The sequence below is a fragment of the Lissotriton vulgaris genome, chromosome 1_1, assembly GCF_964263255.1.
Source record: "Lissotriton vulgaris chromosome 1_1, aLisVul1.2, whole genome shotgun sequence".
In the NCBI taxonomy this organism is placed as follows: Eukaryota; Metazoa; Chordata; class Amphibia; order Caudata; family Salamandridae; genus Lissotriton; species Lissotriton vulgaris.
Genome location: NC_141685.1, coordinates 87169666 through 87186471, shown reverse-complemented (window position 1 = coordinate 87186471; position 16806 = coordinate 87169666). Strand labels below are relative to the sequence as shown.

At 42.7% G+C, this 16806-nt stretch overlaps 1 protein-coding gene across 1 annotated transcript in view; it reads right to left on the bottom strand.

The window, feature by feature from the left end:
- Positions 1-4699: 4699 nt before the first annotated feature.
- LOC147737478 (uncharacterized) overlaps positions 4700-16806 on the bottom strand; it is a 70235-nt gene continuing 58128 nt past the window's right edge. The window contains exon 7 of the mRNA XM_086952132.1: positions 4700-4714. Coding sequence (XP_086808258.1) covers positions 4700-4714 — 15 coding nt within the window. The remainder of the gene's footprint in view (positions 4715-16806) is intronic.

Here is a 16806-nt window from a genome sequence, read left to right as displayed (position 1 = left end):
CTGCTTGACCACGAGACATCCGGTCAGCGCACCCCTGCGTGCCCCGCCCCCACCGGCATACCTGGTAAATAGCGTGCATCAGCGTTTCCCTGTGTGACCCTGTACTGCAACGTGGTGACACTGTGGGAGATCACTTACTCCGTTAGCTCCGTTTTGCCCAGGATTGCTGCTCGCCGCTCCCGCTGCGCGGGAGCCGCTTCGCTGTGGGAGGAGACCAGAGACCCACCAACGCTGACGAGCCTGCTGAGCCTGAGGTGCCGCTGTGAGAAGGAATCATCTGTGGAGGCTGCAGGGGTAGCGCGGCAGGGACTCACTATCCCAGGAGTCCCTGCTTGACCACGAGACATCCGGTCAGCGCACCCCTGCGTGCCCCGCCCCCACCGGCATACCTGGTAAATAGCGTGCATCAGCGTTTCCCTGTGTGACCCTGTACTGCAACGTGGTGACACTGTGGGAGATCACTTACTCCGTTAGCTCCGTTTTGCCCAGGATTGCTGCTCGCCGCTCCCGCTGCGCGGGAGCCGCTTCGCTGTGGGAGGAGACCAGAGACCCACCAACGCTGACGAGCCTGCTGAGCCTGAGGTGCCGCTGTGAGAAGGAATCATCTGTGGAGGCTGCAGGGGTAGCGCGGCAGGGACTCACTATCCCAGGAGTCCCTGCTTGACCACGAGACATCCGGTCAGCGCACCCCTGCGTGCCCCGCCCCCACCGGCATACCTGGTAAATAGCGTGCATCAGCGTTTCCCTGTGTGACCCTGTACTGCAACGTGGTGACACTGTGGGAGATCACTTACTCCGTTAGCTCCGTTTTGCCCAGGATTGCTGCTCGCCGCTCCCGCTGCGCGGGAGCCGCTTCGCTGTGGGAGGAGACCAGAGACCCACCAACGCTGACGAGCCTGCTGAGCCTGAGGTGCCGCTGTGAGAAGGAATCATCTGTGGAGGCTGCAGGGGTAGCGCGGCAGGGACTCACTATCCCAGGAGTCCCTGCTTGACCACGAGACATCCGGTCAGCGCACCCCTGCGTGCCCCGCCCCCACCGGCATACCTGGTAAATAGCGTGCATCAGCGTTTCCCTGTGTGACCCTGTACTGCAACGTGGTGACACTGTGGGAGATCACTTACTCCGTTAGCTCCGTTTTGCCCAGGATTGCTGCTCGCCGCTCCCGCTGCGCGGGAGCCGCTTCGCTGTGGGAGGAGACCAGAGACCCACCAACGCTGACGAGCCTGCTGAGCCTGAGGTGCCGCTGTGAGAAGGAATCATCTGTGGAGGCTGCAGGGGTAGCGCGGCAGGGACTCACTATCCCAGGAGTCCCTGCTTGACCACGAGACATCCGGTCAGCGCACCCCTGCGTGCCCCGCCCCCACCGCCCAACCTATATCACCAGAAGTGGGACCGTCTTGCGGGACGCAAGCGGGACGCCGGGCGAAGCCCGGGCAAAGGGCGGGCCGTCTGTGGCCGTCCGGGGCCAGCTGGGGCCGGGTCGGGCCACCTCCCCAACAACCAAGGTAAACTTGCCAATTGTTGCCAGCGGACGTTATAAAAGTGTACTGTAATCCCGCATGTCTTCATTTACACCAATGACCACCCGTTCAGGTAGAAGCTCCAGACGAGGGGGAAACCCGACCCTATGTACAATGGATAATTTCATTACCCGTGCTGTGTCAGTAGTAGAAAAGGAAATTATCCTGGCAGAACGCAGATTGTCAAGAGAATACCTGGCTCATAAACGTTCCTCACTAGGACCACTAGTCAATGCTACATCTCCGGTTAACACCACTCCTGTTGAACCATTATTATCTGCTCCAACTGGTCTTTTACAACCTTGTGTTTTTGATCCAAGTCATGATAATGGCGCTTTTGACATTATTTCGGACCTTGAACCCGCAGGCAGCACCCAAGTAGGCACTGGTACAAACAATTGTTTGATCAACAAACCACTTGATCCACCCACATTACCTGTAATTTTGGTGCACGATTCACCTTTAGTGCCAGCTTCCATAACACCGTCGCCAAAAAATAGTCGACCAGCTGTCAAAAGGAAGAGAGTGGTTTCTCCGAGAAAAGCCTACAGACTTAAAACACTTAAAAGAGTCCGCAGGAACTACGCAAATGGAGGCACCTCTTGTAAACTTGCAGAGCTAGAAAAATTAACCACGAGGCCAGAAGTAAATACTTCACAAGCGGGGGTGGACCATAACGCCACACCTGGCCAAAAGCAGATTTTGGACTGTCTTAAGAACTCACCTGCCAAAAACCGGTTGGTTGATCAGATGCAAGAACTCATGACAACCCTGCTTTCGCCAGTCCTCGAAAAATTAAAAGGGCTAACAGAACGTCTGGATAATTTTGAACAAACCTCCCTAGATAACTTTTTCGCCCTAAAATCCTTGGTAAAATTACACTCCAAGATTGGCGGAGAGTCTATAAGGGTGGAATCCAGCCCGACAGCTTCCAAACAAATACAACATCCCCGACAATCTAGGAGTGACAGTGGGACCCAGCCGAATAGACCCACTAATGACTCAAGGAAAGGTCAATCGGAACCTGTCAAGGCACACTCAAATAAAGGTGGTACTCAGTTGACTGTCCCACCGAAACCTGCACCTCGGAAAGTAAACTTGGCTAACACAACCACCACACCTCAAGCCCCGGCTCCACCCAAGTCGGATGTCGGGCCTAAAACTACTACCTGTTCTACTAACTGTGGCACGGACAATAATGCCAAAGTAACTGACACTGACGGAGACAAACCAGCAATGAAAAAGACCCCCAATGCACACCTCCCTCCGGGATGCCAACCATACGTAGTTGTGCTCACCGGGGTCCCTCCCCTGAAACCCAACAAAAGGGAGTCATACGATGAGCTGAAAAATAAGACACTGTTCTGGCTCAAAGAAAATAGACCCTTGCCATACTCTGTCAATTGTCAGGTTATCCAAGTCCGAAGAATTAGCTGGTTGGGAACAAGGCAGAAAGACATAGCAGGTGATTGTATTCTAGTCAATTTTAAGGACCCCTCGGTGGCTCAACTTGTGTATAGCCAGAACCAACGAGGTGGTTATCTAGGAATTGGCACTTACGACCTCAGCTACTTTTACCCCATGCAGCGGCCCCAAGATAACAGAGATCAATCTCGGTTAGGCCCGATGAATAACAAATACTCTTTTTTTGACCCTCCAACTCCAGTAGGAAGAATGTTTCCAGGTTCCATGGAAGGGGATAAAAATTGGTCATGGTGGGGTTACTGACAAGAAGGAAAAAGTGGTACATATGAAATTCCATCCTCCCTGTACAGTACCAAAGAGAACCCCTGTTTAAAACCAATTATACATTCTGGATCAATGCTCCCCCCAGCGGATAACATGAAAACCAGTCCGGTCATAGCTCTGTCCCCTAGCCCCTCCAAAGACCATCAAGGAGAGGCTATACCGAACAGTGGCCATGTACCAGATCTAGTTAGGTCAATAGTGGCACCTAACGACTCGCAGGACTTGACACTTTCCCATGAGACCTCTGATGATTCTAATGTAGGGGCAACATCCTCTATCCTGGGTACAGGTAATAATTGCCCCAGCAATCTAGTGTCATGTCAATCTAACCGTGATTTAAAAATCCTGTCATGGAATATAGCAGGGGTATCCAGGAACCTATGCGATAGGAATTGGAGTTCATTTTTGGAAGAGTATGACATTATTCTCCTACAAGAATCATGGGCAATTAATATGGTGCATAGACTTGGATACAAAGCGTACCATTGTGGGGCCACTGCTTCTGTGAGAGGCAGACCATCAGGGGGCCTGATAATTTGGATAAAAGTATGTTTGGATGTCATTGTATCACCTTGTAATATTGATTCTAAAGATTTGCTTGGGGTAAAGATCACCACGAAGGATTTTGGGGACATTTACTTGTTAAACATTTATAACAGACCCAATCCTCGAAATAAGGAATCACTGGTTGTGGAACAGTTAAACACGTTTTTGAATACCCTGGAGCAGGACCCTAATATAATTATAGGCGGGGACTTCAACTGTCAGTTTGAGCCCGTCATGGGGTTAGAAAATATCCTTGAAAATGAGGATAGGGCCAACAATATTCCCCGGTTAGATAGTGTAAAAGCAGTTAAAAGCTCGGTGGCAGCTATGCAGATATATGAGCTGACGATATCTCACAACTTAAGAGCATGTAATGGTAGATTGGACCCGGATAGGCCATCTAACTTCACTTACAACAAAGGGATTGCAAAGTCACTTATTGATTATGTATTGATTACTATTAACCTATGGTACCTGTTGTTGTCTTTTTCTGTTGTGAATAGACCAGAAAGCGATCACTTCCCCCTTGAGTTAGGGCTACTCCCGGCACTATTCCACCCATTAGATAGTGGTGTGGAACCGAATAATGACGTGGGTGAGGTTGAAGTTTCTAACAATAGGAGAGCAATAAAGTGGCCGCACATCCTGGCAAAAGAGGACATACTCATAGGTATTTACAATATTTTTTCAAACACTATTTCCTCATATAATAAGTTGGTTATGGGATCCCACGAAGTGCTCATTATGCACTATCAATTAATAGAAGAGTTAATCCCCCTCTTGAGCAAACCATGTAACAACAGGGATAGTAAAATTAAACGGCAATTGGAACTGGAGACACCATGGTATAACAACCAGTGTCGCCTGGCCAAAGATAATCTCATTAAGGCCGTAAAATCTAAAGATCAAAAGAAGGTTAAAGAGTGTAGAACTGAATATAAGAACCTCCTCTTGAGAGCGAAAAAAGAGTGGGACGATTCAATTTGGGATGACCTCTTAAATGCTGCCAGGTCGCATGATCAATGCACCTTTTGGAGTCTAATATCCAAAAATAATAAAACAGGGAGCTCCAATAGAGACTTCTTCTTAGATGGAAAAATTTGGTACGACCATTTTGCAAAATTATATGATGCATCTGAGGTACCCTCTGAAGATCCTTGCTCTGGATCCAGTCCTTTTCACTTTAAGCCGGAAAAATTTACCACAGAGGAAACATTGTGTGCTATTAAGGCAGTTAAGGCAGGTAAGGCGCCGGGTCCGGATAAACTACCGGGCGATCTATTTACTCATAATATAGAAGTTTGGTGCCCTTACATAAACTTTTTGTGCAATTCTATTTTGCTAGGCACTCCGATCCCCGAATCATGGAAGGGGGCGGAAATAGTAACCATATACAAAAAGGGAGATCGCTACAACCCCGGCAATTACAGACCTATAAGTCTAATAGATATTTTACAAAAAATCTTTGCCAGACACATTTTAAATCGTCTTTTAGATTGGATTGAGGATACTAAAATCCTCTCAAAATACCAAGCAGGTTTTAGAATTAGGACAAGTACTGTAGATCAGGTACATAGGTTCATGTGCATCTGTTGGAAGTATGTCCAGATTAAAAAATGCAGCATATATGTTGCGTTCATGGATCTACGCTCAGCGTTCGATCTGGTCCCCCGCTCACTGTTATGGAATACTTTAGGGCAAATGGGTGTCCCTGAAGAATTATTGTCTAACCTCATAAAACTCCACACAGACAATTTTGCAAAAATAAGATGGGGAAGAAATGGCGAACTCACTCAAGCTATCCCAGTCAGACGGGGGGTGCGACAAGGGTGCGTGTTGGCCCCGACTCTTTTTTCTTTATTTGTAAATGATATCCCCCCATTTTTGGCACAGTGTAACCACGACTCCCCTAAATTATGTAATGAGGCTGTTACAGCGCTGCTCTTTGCAGACGACACGATTTTAATATCTCAAACTCCAAAAGGTTTACAAAATTTGGTAAATCAATTTTACAGCTATTGTGAAACGAAGGGGTTAGAAATCAATTCAAGTAAAACCAAATACATGGCCATTAACCCTCCAAAATCCTTTAAGAGAAATCTGGCCTTAAACAATACTAAACTTGAATATGTGGAATCATTTGATTACCTGGGTATTAGGTTTGATAGCAAAATGTCTTGGACAAATCAGCTAGAAAAAAGTAGATTGATATTAAAACAGAACTCCTTCCCCATTCTGAAAATCCATGGAAGGAGCACTTCAAAAGCTATATCACCCGCGATTGAAGTGTTCAAAGCTAAAGGACAATCTGCGGCTCTATATGGAGCCGAGATTTGGGGGCCGTATGTTAAACAAACATTCCATACTGTGGAGAATATGTTCTGCAGGAGGTTGCTAAAGCTACCAACACGAACACCTTTAGCACCTGTTTTCCTAGACATAAATCTTAAACGTACAGACTATCTATGCTGGTTGAGGCCACTGATTTACTGGGTAAGAATCTGGACAACCCCGGAACTCGCAGACTATAGAGCGGGTCTGCTGGAAATTATGGAATTAGATACTTACAATTCAATTCAGTGGCTGAGACACATATCTGCATGGTTCACTAAATTGGGCCTTTCACATTTTTGGAAAAACCCAACATCCATGCAACCTAATTGTAAAGATCAGGTAAAATCCGCCTTTTGGTATTATATGAATTCTAACATACATAATCGTGTTACAGGTTCATTATCAATTGAGTTTCTGCAATTCAAGGACATCCCCATATTTGAGCAATTTATGGACGAGGTGGAACCACCCCTGGCTAAAACCATGTATCTCCAATACAGGTACGGGGTCCTCCAAATAAATGCTAATACGTGCCGGTGGGGGAATCCTAACCCTAACAGAGATGATACACTTTGTAAACTGTGCGACCTGAAGCAAAGGGAAGATGAGGCACACATCCTCTTCTTTTGTCCATTATACAATGCTCAACGTACAAAATGGATCAAACCCCTTTGTAAAAATTTGGGTATACGCTCATACAAAGAGGCAGAAAGATTACTCAGATCCTTGTCCACTAGACTGATAACTTTTGGAGTCAGTCGATTTCTTTTTAGTATCTGCTTGATAAGGAAAAAGCATGGTTTTAAAACATAGATACAAAGTTTTTAACTCTGGCTTTTAAACTATTTAAAGAAAATTTTAAATAAGTGTTTTTAATTAGAGGTCTGTAAACTCCCTTGTATGTAAAATGTATATGTCCCTTTTATGAATTGTAATCAAATTATTGTGAATTGTAAATAATTAGGACTTTACATGAGGATTGCACAACAACTTGCACTTTATTCTTCTAATTGATGTAATTTTGTTTAATGTATAATGTATTTTTACTTGTTGGCTTGATGGCAAATTGCCGAATAAAGCTTTGAATTGAATTGAATTGAATTGTTTAGCCCACTGAGCAGAAAAGTGACCATGTCCCAAAAGGGGATACTGCCCACTAGATTAGCAGACATGAAAACATTCATCCACAACAGCCCCTCAGAGATCACTGAACAGTGCTTTAACTATACACAAGGACAGAGCACGGAAGTCGCCGTCACCAACAACAATTGATGGAATAATTCACACTAAGTGGGAAGGGTATGGGAAGGGTATGCCTAGACATGGGTCCCGTGCTCACTACACCACTGGAATTGAAATTTGAAATTAAAACATAGGTAGTTACTCATAAAGATACTATTGAGACAGTCATTCACTCACTAACACACCCATACACACACTTACCCACCCATACAGTCCTGCACACATGCTGTCAATCATACAGACACTCATTTTGGTACTCAAATAAGCAACTAATAACCCATATACACACTGATGTAGCTACTCACCAACCCATGCAGCCACTTATATACAAAGTGAGACACTGATACAGATATTTAAATATTTAAAGATTACTCGCTAATACACCTATTCACTTAAATATACTTAATAAGTCAGTTATACAATCAATTTTACAAAAAAAACATCCATTTAGATACTCAGATACCCATTTATTCTTCCATTGACCTTTAGATATACATATATAAAAAATATTTATTTTTCAGAAAGACACACATTCACTGGATGATGTCATCAGTGATGTCATCAGGGATGTCATTTGAGATGTCATCCGTGATGTCATGAGTGATGTCACTAACCATGTCATGAGTGATGTAATATGTGACGTCATCAGCAGTGTATTGTGGGCGCGCATGTTATAGTTAGCTGAGCTAACAATAACAGAGGAATTTCAAAGGTTTTGTATGAGAGAAATGTTTAGCTAACTATAACGTGTGAAACTTATGGTTTTTTCAATGAATTTCTAAGCTTTTTGAAATGCTAATTCCTAACTATAACGTGTGTGAAACCTATGTTTTTTTCAATGAATTCGCAAGGTTTTTTAAATGCTAATTTCTAACTATAACGTGTGTGAAACCTATGGCTTTTCAGTGAATTTAAAAGGTTTTGTAAATGATAATTTATAAATCTATTAATTATTATGTATTTCTTTTTATACTAATTTCTTATATTTTTAATATAAATATGTATATTTATTTTATTTTTTAGAATATATTTCATATTCTTATTATAAAATAATAACAAAACTAAATTGCAAAGGAATTTTTGGATTAATAATTGCTTGACGTCAGTTGCAAGTATAACACAGCTCCACCAATGCTCTTGGGGCCCTATGCTCACAATGCTGTATCAATCCTAACACCTCCTTCAAGCATGTGCAAGGTTTTGACGCAGCATAAGCTCAAAAGTGACTGAATGAAATGTTATACATTTCAATCAGTCACTTTTAGGAGGCGTTGCTGCACCCCCTTCTGCACAAGAAAGCCTCTTCTGGCGCAGAGCTTTACAATGTAATACACCCTCCAGATGCGTCAAATTGTTAGTAGCACACACCATGGCACATCTTTTGCACCACCGCTGTGTCACAAAAGTGACACAACGGCTGTGTAAAAGAGACACAAGGGGATTGTAAATCCGCCCCTAACACATACAAATTCACCCAGGCAGTTTCACCAGCAGCGCAATTTGAAGCATAGACTTGTACCATATTTATGTACATATGTTACATTCAAGTGCTTCGGACATACTACAGTATACTATAGATAAACACCTTATAGATTTATGCTGTAGCACTTCCTTATAGTTCTGCACTTTCACATTCTCCATACGCTAGTAAGATATTCATTCATTCATTTATGAACTATACATTCATTCTGACAAACTTTTACACACTAACATAGAAATATAGTTCTTTCTTTGACCAGTGAAGGTAGTTCTAAAAAGAACTTTTTGTTTTTGTTTTTTAGTTTTGTAGTTTTTTTTGTGTTTTCCCAACTAATTCCAAGCGGTACAAAAGAATGAAAAAAAACAAACAACTAATGTCGAGGACAGCAATGATCCTGCATCCTTGGCGACAAAATTATAGCCACTTTATCTGCAGCGTTTCCTCAGGTCTATAGACTGTTCCCCATAACACAAATGTTTATCTCACTAAATGCATAGAATTGTAACTTTAGCAAAGTCAGAATCAATATGTGGGTGTGGACTGCTTGCTGAAAATGCTGTTGCCGCAGTTGATGTGCTCGGTGTAGCAGCGGGTGGATTCTCGTGCAACCTCCGTCATGCAGCTCGAGCAAAGTTCTTGGGGTGCAAGTTCTTCACGTGTCGCACCATATTTGCTGTGCCAAAGGAGTATTTTTTAGATGGTTCACCCCTTGAAAGAGTTGTTTGGCAAATTTTACAGGTTACTTTTGGAGCATTAACCTTTTTTTGTCCTTCTGGAAGAGTAAAAAAAAAATTCAAATTAGAGCTTCTTTCCTCTTCTTTAGACGTTCTTCAGGAATGAAATCTCCGTCTGAAGAACAGCTGGAAGATGACTCTATTGCTCTTATTATGGTGATCTTCCTTCTATTTGAGAAGATTCTCAGAAGAAATGCTTCTTCTTAGAAACTCAAAGTCGAATAATTATAATGGGACGGAACTTTCAACAGTCGCATTAGGAAAACTTATGAACCAATCAAATCTCTACTTTTAAAGTCACATGCCTTTGTGTACGCTTATGATGCGCTTACGCAGCTATTTCGATGCAGAACGCATGATGTTCTACCGCGATTTGTGTAATTGTTTTTAAAAGTAATATATGAATATTACAAGTATTAAAAAAAATCATAGTTATCAAAAATGTCTGCCCTTAGTATGTACATTAAATACATAAATAAATGTTTTAAACCAAGTAGAAACATTGCCCCCTTTCGGGTACAAAACTCCGAACATGAAGTCACACGGAAGCTTTAATGCATCGCGTAACGTCAAAGCATATTCGTAACGTATGCACGGGTACACACTGAGTATGATAAGCAGTACAAACTATGGTGCGATCACCCTCTCAGTGACAAATCAGAGCTCAGGGCGCGCTAAGGAGAATGATTAGAAGTGTTCACTCATTGCAGATCCAATTCTGGGCCTGCCTCTGCGCACATTATAACACCGCCCCCATCTCTCTCTGTTGTTAATTGTTAGTGCACACACTCACATGCAACCACCTAGCATGCTTGATATCACTAAGCCTGGAAACCAATACATTACCCAATGGGATGTCCCCCAGGGCCGTCATTCATGCAGACCGCAAAAATGCTACCAATGACGGCCCTGGGCTTGATTTGGTCAGCCCCCGTGGTTCCCATATAATGCGGGCACTGACGTGAGCACGTTATCTTTTGCCTGCCTGTGCTGCGGTGACAGACAGACTGTCGAAAACACCCGAGACTCAGCGAAACCGCAGCCTTTGAAGACACGTCAAAAGACGACAGAAGCAAAGGTAAGAGAAGACGTCACAACATCAGCCTCCACTGTATATTGTATATGCATAATGCTATTTTGTTCTCCTTCATATGGCTTTCCTACCCCTCAATGGTTTTAAATTGTACTTACATAATTGAAATATTTCTTTATAAGTCACAAGGTCCTATACACCTCTAATTTTAAAAATTGTGTGTGCATAAATTTCTGTGTTGTATTTCTGTACTACGCCACGTGCTTAGGCCTCTATTATTAATAATTGTGCGTCCATGATAGTATTTTTTTTCTGTGTCACGAGGCCGTCCCAGGTCTATATTAAGTTATTGATCTTCCTTTGTTTGCTGAAGCTGCAACAGTCTAACTACGGAATATTAAGAATCCACATTAAAATTCACTTTTGATAGTAGTTACGCAACTCAGTTTACGATGACTAATCAAAATATCCTTTTGTTTCCTTCACCAAACATTGTTCAGAAGCAACCACGGCCTATCAAGCAACAGCAATGGAATTGCCTCCACCGTATTGAATATACTTTGATGTATAGAAGCAGAGTTCAAGTTGAGTGGTGAACTCCGGTGGCCGCACTGTTTATACAAGGTAGGCACAGCAGCCTAGATCTACAAAGCCTTCATAGCAATGCATTAGAAATAAGTCGGCATAACGGGCGTCAGTAACGCAGTAGGTACTTCCATATAGACACCACTTGAACGCGGCACTATAACAACTGAAATGTACCAGGTATACTGCACTCGTAAAACTGTAGTGTTAGCTTTATTTGTGAAACGAGAGAGGGCCTTGGTGACAAAATTATCACCACTTTATCAGCAGCAAAGTACCGCTAAAGTGGCGATAATGGGTTTGATAATATGCTCTATGCAATTCCAATCGAAGCTCATGTTAGATGTGAAGGACATCTAACATGAGCTTAGATTGGAATTCCATAGAGCATATTATCAAACCCATTATCGCCACTTTAGCGACACTTTCCTGCCGATCAAGTGGCGATAATTTTGTCGCCTAGGCTTGATATTATGGCCCAGAGTGCGTAGTGTACAGCAGCTTCTCTGTAAAATCTATAATTACCTCCAAGCAGTGACAACAGACAGGTTACACCAGTATGACAAACAGATCCACAACCTTATAACGCCACTTTTGAGTCACTTTTAACATGGGTAAAGTGATACAAGGAGCTAGTAAATCTCCGTCTGACAATTCAAGAAAAAAATCTCAACTCCAGACTCTGTGACACAGTTTTAATGTTGTTTTCTCTCTCTTCCTCTCTCTCACTCTCTGTGACATCATTTCTCTTTCTCTCTTAAACTTATAGACACTGCTGCCTGCTTGGACGTGTAGAAGATTTGTTCAAATCAAGTTCAGTCAGTCTGTCAGAATACTTTATTTCGATAAATCAATATCATAAAAAGGCAACGGTACAATACAAAATACACATTATTTACACGAATAGAATAGAAAATTTGTAACCATTAAAAATTTCCTAAAAATTTCATAAGATTTCATAAAATCAGAATATAAAAAACCATCAACCAATTTAGTTACCTTTGCTATCAATTTTACAGGATGAAATAACATCATTCTAATTAACAACAACCAAATTCATTTAGGTACAATTAATCCTTTTCCTGATCCGGGCAGCACCCACTAAGAAACTGGCAACATGAAAAATAATATGGTGGCTATTTAGTAATTGTAAGTACAAGAGAGCAGGCTTAACTTGCAAGAACCCTGCCTCTTTGAGTATAGGAACCAAAAATGTCATCCTTAATTCCGTATAATGTCCACAGAACATCAAGAAATGCATTTTGTTCTGAGTGGAAAAGTTGTCACAGTTACATGGCATAGCATTTTCCAGGGTACTCCATTTCGGGAAGTAGCCTAGGTTCAGGTGGATCAAATTAAAACGAAAGCGAGTTAAAAGATGCCTGTGATAGGGACGGTTCACCAGGTTACGGTAAGGTTCGGATCCTGATGAATTAACTAAGATGAGGTTAGCCCTTACAGTGGGTTTTCTTAGTTCTAAGCCCTCTCTCTCAAATGCCAGCATCTGTGACATAGCACCCTTAATTTGTGTAATATCCTTAGATGTTATTAACTCTGGTGAGGAGAAAAGCTCCGGTCTCCCAAGTTTATAAAAACTATTTTTAATATATGTCAGCCACCGGATCTTACTTACATTTTCTAGTAGGAGACAATCTTTCATGATAATGTGGTTCAAGGAGATTTCCTGGTTCAACCAGGTCTTCATCCAGCATATTAAAGGAGCTATTTTTATCCTGTCAGAAATGAAGCCTGCCCTTAACTCAGAATGGATGGTGTATGAGGGAGTGGACTGTGGCACTGTTAGGACAGATCTCATAAATTTGTTCTCAGTCACCTGCATACGATCTAGGGCACTATAGCCCCATGTTGAACTACCATATGTGGCGACTGCAAGGCATTTGGCTTTGTACATCTTCATTATGGCTTCTATTGGCCTTGCCCCCAGTTTTTTTGTGAAGCCCAGAAGTGCCGAAGTAGTACGTGCAAAGGCAATATTTCTATTTTTAAGTTGCGGGCCCCAGTTCCCTCTCTCGTCAAAGATGATACCCAAGTATGGGAATGTGGGTACTCTGCTAAGTTCTTCCTTGCAACAAAAAAACGGTTTTAACTTGTTTCTTCCTGGAACTCCTCCCCATGATCATATCTTGTGACTTTTTTGCGTTAATTTTAAGATCCAGGGACCTCATAAAATTCCCAAAGGCATCTAGCAGCCGTTGTAATCCAACCCCCGTACGTGAAAGAAGAACAGCATCATCCACGTAAAGGAGAACTGGAATACCAAGTTCCCCTATACGCGGTGTGTTGTGTGTTTCCTCCTTCAGCACCTGCTCCAGGGCATTGATATATACCGTAAAAAGGAGGGGGGCCAGGATGCGCCCTTGCCTGACCCCTCTCTCTGAGTTAAAATGGCTGGAACAGCGCCCCTCAGCAGTGACCCATACAAAAGCCAATAGGCCAGAGTGTAAATCCGCCAAGAGGTTAACCAGAGCCTGGTCAAATCCCATATTTAGCAGGATTTGCCATAACTTTGACCTATTTACAAGATCAAATGCCGAGGAGAGGTCCAGGAACCCCAGGTACATTGACCCCTCCTTTGCCTTGGTGTATTTGTCTAATAGTAATTGTAGGTTAAGGCATTGGTCTAATGTGCTCCTTTTGGATTTAAAGTCATATTGTACATTCAAGAGTACCCCTCTATCGTCAAGCCAATCCTTTATGTTATGCAATATAACCCGTCCCAGGATTTTGACCGATGAGTCTATTAGGGAGATAGGCCTATAACAGGAGGGGTCCTGCCTAGCTCCCTTTTTAAAGACCGGGATAATAATGGATTTTTTCCAGGACACCAGTATGTTATTTTGGTTCAAAGCATTAAAAACACTACACAAGATCATGGACCAGAATTTCGGTGCGCATTTAAATATATCGGCACAGACCCCGTCGAGGCCTGGTGCCTTATTTTTTAAAGTCTGTTCTATCGCTCTTTCCACTTCTATGACCTCAAAGGTCACAGAGGAACCCTCAATTCTGGGAAGATCAATAGTCGTGTGATTCTCAGAGCCTGGGGAGCAATATATTTTCCCAAAGTGCGCTATCCAACCCTCATCTGGTATATTGGAATCGAAGAACGAATTCTCATCAACCGAGAACAGTGGTTGATTTATAATTTTCCAGAACTGTCCACTGTTTTTTAAAACCTCAGGGGCAAGTAATTGTGTCCAGGCCTCTTTCAATTTCAATTTCAAAGCTTTATTCGATTATTAAAAACAATCACAAAAGCATACAATATATAAAACACAGGCTACATATATTTCAGTGGGGAAAACAACTCATCAATGATGGGATTAAAAGGGATTAAAACACCAGGCTTTTCCTATGTGAAACAGCTTTAAGTAAAAAAAGGTAGCAGTAAAAAAACAGATATATATGGTATCAAGTGCAAATAACAGTTTCAATGCTTGGGCTGTAGTATACACAGAATATTTCTTAAAAACAGGTCTGAGATAATAACGACGAAGGTGTATATAAAGAGGGCAAATAAGCATAAAGTGCAAAGTGCTTTGCCTGGATAAGCCATCACAGGGGCAGGGGTATTGGCTATGAATTTTTATCACTGGAAATGCCACTAAATTATGTACAATACCAAGTCTCAACCTTGTGAGAACAAACTGGTGCGATTGCTTGGTAATAGTTTTAAGGTACATAAGCATGCCCCTGTCTTCCAACATATTAGAATTAAAAAAGAATACATGAGTTGACATGAGGCTGCATTTAGCCCTGCGTAAATTAGATTTGGTCCCAATATAGACATTTTTTAGTTCCTTTTTTGGTACAGTAACAGCACTATGGGGGTCATTAACAATGTCCAGGTTAAAGATTTCACTATAGGAAGATGAAACGTAATTTAACCAGGGAATCTTGCGGGAGTTGTCCAAATTGAGGCAATCTAAAATAATCCGCCTGGTGAAATCAGTCTCATCTTTAACCCATATTGACCTCCAGACCATTAAAGGTCTCATTCCCATTAGGTCTGTAAGATGGTTCAGGCCCACCTCGCTATGGCACAGTTCATTGGATGCCGAGGAGGGTAACCAAAGGAGTCTTTTGAGGAACCGATTCTCTGCAACTTGTAGTTCCCTGTGCTTACAATAGCCCCATATACCAGAACCATATAGAGCAATAGATACACATCTATGCCTATAGATGTTTAATATGTCTGGTATGCGGCGACTACCAAGCTTAGATGCAAAGCGAAAAACTCCGGAGGAGCTTTTGCCCATCCTAGCGTTCACGTTTGAAATCTCAGGTGCCCAAGTCCCTCTGTTATTAAATGTTACTCCAAGGTAACAAAATCTGTCCACCACCTCAATTTTGTGATTATTAAAATGAAACGGCTTGGAAAGTTTCATCCGTTTACCACAGGCCATAATGTAAGTCTTGGAAGTGTTAATTTTCAGTTTTCTCCCCTTAATGAAGTCATAAAAATAGTTCATTAATTTTTGGAGCCCGTTCGGGGTACGCGAAAGTAAAACTGTGTCGTCGGCATATAGCAGGACTGGCACAGGGTAGCCACCAATCTGCGGAGAGTCAGCCTGTACCCTCTTCAATTCGGACTACATAGAATTTATAAAAAGGGAAAAAAGCAGAGGGGCCAGCACACAGCCTTGTCTTATGCCTGAGTTAACCCTAATTTTCCCAGTGCATTCACCTGCCTGGCCATAACGGATCTGAGCCGATAACTTTTTGGAGAGTCTGGCCACGAAAAATATAATTGCTGGGGGGGCTCCCATGTCCATTAAGGTGGACCATAACAAAGTATGGTCCACTAAATCAAAGGCACTCGAGAGATCAGCGAAACAGAGAAATAGAGAGCCCTGTTTCGCTTTCGTGTATTTTCCGATAAGGAGGTCAAGATTGATACACTTCTCTGTTGTCCCAAGGCCTTTGCGGAAGCCGTATTGGGACTCGGCCAGAATTTTATTTTCCTCCGCCGATTCCTCCAAACGCATCAGGAGAACCCTACTCATAATCTTAAGGGAGGAATCCAGAAGGGAGATAGGGCGGTAGTTCTTGGCCTCTCCTCTATCTCCCTTCTTATAGATGGGTAGATTATGGATTCACTCCAGGTAGGTGGTGTACTCTCCATGACTGAGGCATTAAACACCTGTGTTAGGAGTGGACTCCAAAGTGTTGGGTTGGATTTATACAGGTAAACCGGGACCCCATCAGGTCCTGGTGCCTTTCCCCCGTTACTCTGACTAATAGCAGTATCCACTTCTTGTAGTGTAATGTCCAAGGGTAACTTCATTTCAAACATAGGAGGGGAGAAACTGGCGCAATCCTCCCTAGTCGGATTAAAAATTCCAGAAAAGTGTGCAACCCAGTTCGCTTCACTAACCTGGGCTGACAATATAGGGAAGTCTTCTTTTACAAGGAAGGGGCTATTAACCGTAGTCCAGAAGAGCCTACTATCATGCAATATAGCTGCATGATATAGCTGCTTTGTTAAGAGCATCCCAAGCTTGTTCCCTTAGCTCTTGTTTCCTGTGTATAAGATGAGTTTTGTATGTCAGTCTAAGGGA